Source organism: Cebus imitator, unplaced genomic scaffold (assembly GCF_001604975.1).
Source record: "Cebus imitator isolate Cc_AM_T3 unplaced genomic scaffold, Cebus_imitator-1.0 Scaffold911, whole genome shotgun sequence".
Classification (NCBI taxonomy): Eukaryota; Metazoa; Chordata; class Mammalia; order Primates; family Cebidae; genus Cebus; species Cebus imitator.
In genome coordinates, this window is record NW_016108226.1 from 40816 (window position 1) to 47679 (window position 6864).

A 6864-nucleotide genomic window follows, 5' to 3' on the forward strand; every position below is an offset into this window, starting at 1 on the left:
TTGAATAAAGAGAACACATGGACACAGGGAGCGGAACATCACACACTGGGGTCTGTTGGGGGGGAAATAGGGGAGGGACAGTGGGGGGTGGTGAGTTGGGGAGAGATAGCATGGGGAGAAATGCCAGATATCGGTAAAGGGGAGGAAGGCAGCAAATCACGCTGCCATGTGTGTACCTATGGAACAATCTTGCATGTTCTTCACATGTACCCCAAAACCTAAAATGCAATTAAAAAAAAAAAAGAATTGCACAATTAAAGAATGCTTTAAGTTTTTGTACTTTACTGAAAATTCTTTTCCCCAGGGTCTATAAAACATTAATTTGTTTTTATATTTTACTATTTTGTGTGTGTGTGTGTGTGTTTAAATCAATAAGTAATCTAGGACTAGCATTGTGTTTGCTAGACCTGATATTTGCTAGGTACATAAGGTTCAAAGTTTCCTTTATTTATTTGCAATTTTTTCCATAATATTTACATTTTTTAATGTTTAGATATTTTTCTTCAGTGAAGCACAAGTCTCTTTTCATGGTCCCTGATCAATTTTAAACAGTTCGAACAGTGGTGGCACTGTTAACTGCGTTCTGGGCAGTCTCTTTAGCTTGGTGGGCTTGTAGTACAGCTAGAGCTTCATCAACCTTAAACAGAGTGACTCTGGAGACTCGAACATAGGAAGAAGTTCTGAACATCAGTCTCTGACAACATGCCAGTGATTTTACCAGCAAGAGTAGGGTGTATGGCTTGAACAAGAGGAAACAGCCGTTCACCCAACATTTGCTTTTGCTCTTGAGGGGGGGCAAATGCCAACATGGAAGCAATCAAAGGTTCCTGACCTTGTACATGAACAGCAGGCTGCTGCATTGTAAACTGTAACTGTGCATGAAGATGTTGCTGAGGATTGCGAACTCCAGAAGTAGCTGCAGCAGCTGCAGCTGCAGCTGCAGGACATGGACCCATTGTCCGTGTTGATGTGTTAGCAACATACTGTGCTGACATGACTTGTGGAACCTGTGAAGAAGCTGGTGTCATAGTACTAAATGGTGGTCTAGAAGCAGCTGGGCCGATAGCACCTGGCATATTTTGGAATGGATGAGGTCTGGCACCCTGAGCAGTCCAGTGTGGACTTGGTCTTAGTTGAGCAATTTGGCTAGGAGGAGAGTATGCAGCACGGTTCTGAGTCTGTGGAATAGCGGCCATGAAGTAACCTGAAAGTGGTGCTGGCTGGTAGGGGTTGTTTACAGGGTTGGGCACAGCTTGTAAACTTGCCATTCTCTGCATATACTGGTTAGTGAGGTGAGCCTGGCGCAATCCTTTGCGCTGAGCTAAAGTTACATACAATGGCTTCGTGGCCACAATTCTACCATTCATTTCTGTAACTGCTTTAGTGGCTGCTTCTGGTGAGGAGAAACAAACAAAACCAACCCCTTTGCTGAGACCACTCTCCATCATAACCTTTGCACTAGTAATTGTACCAAATGGAGAAAACACTTTCTGGAGACGTTCATCATCAATACCATCATCAAGATTTTCCACATAAAGATTAACACCGTGGTATCTAGTGATCTTATCTTGCTTCACCTGTTCAAATTTGCACTTAAGTTCCATCTGCCGTTCCACTTTTTTCTGAGCTCGACCAACGTAAATTTGTTTTCCATTGAGGTCCTTTCCATTCATCTCATCCACAGCTTTCTGTGCATCCTCATGCCTTTCAAAGCTTACAAATCCAATTCCTTTGGATTTTCCACTTTCATCAGTCATTACTTTCACACTTAAGGGAGGCCCAAACTTGCCAAAGAGTTCCTTAAGGCGCTCATCATCCATGTCTTCTCCAAAATTCTTGATATAAACATTGGTGAACTTTTTTGCCACAGCTCCAAGTTCAGCTTCTCGTTCTTTAAGAGACTTAAATCTTCCAATACATACTTTGCGATCATTTAGGAGGATTCCATTCATTTTTTCAATGGCTCTTTCAGCTGCTTCCTGTGCCTCAAAGTGTACAAATCCATAGTCCTTGGAACCATTTTCATCACAAACCACCTTACATGAAAAGATGTTACCAAAAGCAGAAAATGTATCATACAATGCTTTATTATCAATGGATCTGTCCAGATTTTTAATGAATATGAAGCCCTCTCCACTTTTTCGAAGCGATGGATCATGCTGAGACCACAGGATACGTACTGGCTTGCCCTTTATAACATCAAAATTCATGGTGTTCACAGCACGCTCCGCGTCCGCCTGCTGCTGGAAGTTCACATACGCGTAGCCCAAGGAGTGGCAAGTGATCATGTCCCTGCAGACCCGGATGGAGAGGATGGGCCCGGCGGGGCTAAACTTCTCGTAGAGCATCGCCTCGGTCACGTCGGGGTGGAGGTCTCCCACGTAAAGCGAGGCCATGGGGTAGTGGGAGGACGCTGGAGCTCCACTCGGCACAGTTGGCCGCAGGGCCACAGGCCACGACCTTCCCGTCAGAGGAGGACAGCGAGTGCCAGGGCTGGAACCAGCGGAGAGTGGAGTTGCGGCAAGCGCAAGCTCAGAGGGACAAAAATCAACCGGAATCGAAGGCTGCTCAACCGCCACAGAACGGTGTCGATCCGCTGCTACTGGCTTCCGGCTTCCGGATCCCAGCTCCCGGCTTCCGGCTTCCGGCTTCCGGCTCCCGGTTTCCGGTTTCCAGCTTCCAACCTCCAGTTCCCGGCGGGGAGCGAGGATGGCGGTGTTGGCTCCAGGTATCGGGAAGCACTCGGTCTCTTGAATTCCTTCTTGGAGCTGCTTCGGGGTCGCGGGCGGACGGGTCGGCCTCAGCCCCTTCACCGGGTTATTTTATAAAAGAGGAAGAGAAAAAAGTCTCTGGCGTAGGAGATGCGGAGTTTTGCAATTTTTTTTTTGGCGGGCAGAGGTTTGAAAAGATTTTTTAAAAGACGTTTTTGGATTTTAAAAATAATAAATGTGTTTTCCGAGCCCAGAGCACACACTCCGCACTCTCAGCACTAACCGCGGGAGAGAAGGGGCTAATTTTTGTATTTTTAGTATGGACGGGGTTTCGCCTTATTGGCCATGCTGGTCTGGAACTCCTGACCTTAGGTGATCCGCTCCGCCTGCTGGGATTACAGGTGTGAGCCACCACACCCACCTTTTCTTTTCTTTTTTCCGTTTTCTTTCTTCCTTTCCTTTCGGCTCTTTCTTCCTTTCCTTTCGGTTCTTTCTTTCCTTTCTCTCCAGTCCCCCGTCTCCCTTTCCCCCTTCCCCCTTCCCCATTCCCCTTCCTCTTCCTCCTTTCCCTTCCTTTTTCAGAAACAGGGTCTTGCTTTGTTATCCCGGCTAGAGTGCAATGGGATGATCATAACTGACTGCAGCCTCCATCTCCTGGGCTCTGGCCATCCTTCCACCTCAGTGTGCCATGCAGCTAGGACTACAGAACTCTACCACCACACCCAGCTAATTCTTCCATTTTTTTTTTTTTGGTAGCCACAGGGTCTTGCTATGTTGCTGCAGCTGGTCTGGTTAACTCCTGGCCTCAAACCGTCCTCCCACCTCAGCTTCTCAAAATGATGGGATTACATGTGTGAGCCACCATGCTTGGCCTCTGGCATTTTCTACTAATCCTTTCTGCACACACTTTGAGTGGTTCTCCAGGTGAGTAGATCTCCAACATCAGCGTCTTAGCATCACCTGGGAACTTGCTAGACCTGCAGTTCTTAGGAGTGCCCCAGACCTATTGAATCAGAAACTCTGGGGGTGGGGCCCAACTATCTATGTGGATTTTAGTTTGTTTATTTTTGTGACAGGGTCTCTTCCCTGTTTCCCAGGTAGACTGCAGTGGTATGATCAAAGACCACTGCAGCCTCAAACGCCTGGGCTCAAGTGATCTTCTTGCCTTAGCTAGGATTATAGGTGCACGACTACGTCCAGCTAATTTCAAAATATTTTTGTAGAGACAAGGCCTTGTTTTGTTGCCCAGACTGGTCTCAAACTCCTGGCCTCAAATGATCCTTTCATCTCGGCTTCCAAAAGCCCTGTGATTACAGGCAGTGAGCCACTGTGCCTGACCTGTCTGTGTTTTACTAAGCTCTTCCGGTGACTCTGATGCTTGCTAAAGTTGGAAAATCGTTGTATTGGAATACTAATACTTAAGCCCTATCCCAGACAAATGAATAGAATCTCAAATGTGGAGTAACTAAAAAATTTCCTCAGGTGGCCGTAATGGGTAGCTAGCTTTAAGAATCTGGGCTGGTCTAACTAAAATGCATCCCCAGTTTTGTTTCTTCTCAAGGTTTTCTGATTCTCTGCCTTTTCATGCTGTTTGATCTACCTTGGGTGCCCAACTTTCATTCCCACTAACAGGTAAGAAAGCTGAGATTCAAAGAGATGAAGTTACTTGTTCCAGAAAAGAATCTGGATGTTGGCAGAGCTAGTTCTCAAAACCAGTGGGTTTTCAATCCCTGATCAGTGCACTTTCTGTTTTCCCATGCTGCCACTTCTCGTGATTTGTGTGCAAATAAGCATCTTCAAATAAGCCCTAAGTATCTTCAGTGATTTATAAATGTCACTTAGTAGATGAGGTCCAAATGTAGGGGAATGAAGAATGAATGAATGAATGAGTATAGAACCTCTGCTGCTTCAAGTAAGTGTTCAGCCATTTACCACAGATGGGCAGAGCTGCATCAGCAACATGCTGACCATACTGCAAGTCAGTCATTGAGCATTAAACTTACAGAAGGCCAGGCATTTTGGCTCATGCTTGTAATCCCAGCACTTTGGGAAGTCAAGGCAGGAGGATTGCTTGAGCCCAGGAGTTTGAGCCCAGTCTAGGCAACATGGTAAAACCCCATCTCTACAAAACAAACAAACAAAAAAACCAAAAAGTTATCTGGGCATGATTGCATGGGCCTGTAGTCCCAGCTATCTGGGAGACTGAGGTAGAAGGATTACTTGAGTCTGTGAGGTGGAGACTGCAGTGAGCTGTGATCATGCTACTGAACTCCAGCCTGGGTGACAGAGTGGGACCATGTCTCAAATAAATAAGCAAGCAAGCAAACACACACATGAAAAACCAAGGCTATAGAGTATCCAGAAAAGATGGCGTTCATGGTCTCAAGGGATAACTACAACATCCAGCATTAGCACTTTTATGAATGGACTTTAATACTATGGTGCTTCTAAGAGACTCTCATAATTAACTGTTGGTGGTGGTACTGATTGATTGATTGATTGATTGAGACCGAGTCTCACTCTGTTACCCAGACTGGAGTGCAGTGGTGTGATCTCAGCTCACTGCAACCTCTGCTTCCCGGGTTTAAGTGATTCTCGTGTCTCAGTCTCCTGAGTAGCTGTGACTACAGGCGTGAGCCACCATGTCTAGCTAGTTTTTGTATTTTTAATTGAGATGGGGTTTCACCATGTTGACTAGGCTGGTCTTGAACTTCTGACCTCGGGTGATCTGCCTGCTTCGGTCTCCCAAAGTGCTAGGATTACAGGTATGAGCCACCGCACCTAGCCGGTGTTATCAATTTAGTTTACGCTGTCCTGGGGTTTGCTGCCAATTGCTTCCATTTTCTATCTGTAAAATAAAACAACTGGTACTGTTTCTATCTCACAGATAAAAAAATTTTTTTTGTCTTTTTAGACAGGATCTCACTCTTGTCATCCAGGCTGGAGTGCAGTGGCACGATCACAGCTTCCTGCATCCTCGACTTTCTGGGCTCAAGCAATCCTCCTACTTCAGTCTCTTGAGTAGCTGGGACCACAAGTGTGAGCCCACCCCCAACTAATTTTTGTAGGGATGAGTTTTCACCATGTTGTCCAGGCTGGTCTTGGACTCTGGTTTCAAATGATCCTTCTGTATTGGCTTCCCAAAGTGCTGGGATTGCAGGCATGAGCTACCACATGTGGCCTACACACACAGTTGGAATGAAAGAAAACTCCTCTGAACATGAGTGTGGATGCTTCAGCAGAAATATGCAGTGCAGCTAACTCTGAGGTAATGGTTGTATTTTTACTACAAATCAAATATTCAGCTGTAAAATTACCCCTTTTTACTCCATAAAACCAAACATTTGGCTCAGAGGTTTTTTCTTCTTCTTTTTATTTGTTTTTGAGGCAGGTTCTTGCTCTGTCATCCAGGCTAGAGTGCAGTGGTGGATGGCTTCCTGTAGCCTCTACCTCCTGAGCTCAAACAGTCCCCCCCACTTAGCCTCCTGAGTAGCTCGGACTACGGGTGTATGCCACCATGGCTGACTAATTTTTAATTTTTTGTAGAGACTGGGTCTCACTGTATTGTCTTGGTTGGTGTCGAATTCCTGGGCTCATGCAATCCCCTCTATCTTGGCCTTCCAAAGTGCTGGGACTACAGGCATGAGCCACAGCACCCAGCCGCAGAGTTTTCAGACCAGTTCAAAATTTGCTTCTTTTTTGAAATTTGCATCACTGATTTCACTTAAAAAATTACATTTCAAGACTTGAGTTGTAGGACGAAGTTGGATATCGCGATTGAGAACAAGTTCTGGAGCCTAACATTCTGAGTTTGAATTCAGGCTCTTCAGTATAATAGTGATGAATGCTTGGGCACAATGTGTAGATCTGTCAAGTATTGAGAGACCTGCTGATTACTAATGAGATGTATGGGCCATTTATCTTTTTCTTCTGGGCTGTTGCTACTTATTTCTTTTGCTTATTTTTCTATTAGATGCTTTTCTTTTTGAATCACAGCTATTCATATATTCTGAATTCCAATTCTTTGCCAGTTGTATTTGCTATATACATCTTCTGTTTGTGGTTAATCTTTTTCCTCTCCGAATGGTGCCTTTTCATACTGTCCAATGTATTAATTTTTCTTTTCTTTTTTCTTTTTTTTTTTTGGTAGAGA

General features: G+C 45.0%; 1 protein-coding gene across 1 annotated transcript; it reads right to left on the reverse strand.

The window, feature by feature from the left end:
* Positions 1-358: 358 nt before the first annotated feature.
* LOC108298189 (polyadenylate-binding protein 1-like) lies at positions 359-2505 on the reverse strand. Its single transcript, XM_037735686.1, is given in 3 exon segments — positions 359-645; positions 648-686; positions 689-2505. Coding segments are annotated over 3 exon segments (1848 nt in total). The 5' UTR covers positions 2397-2505; the 3' UTR covers positions 359-544.
* Positions 2506-6864: the final 4359 nt, after the last annotated feature.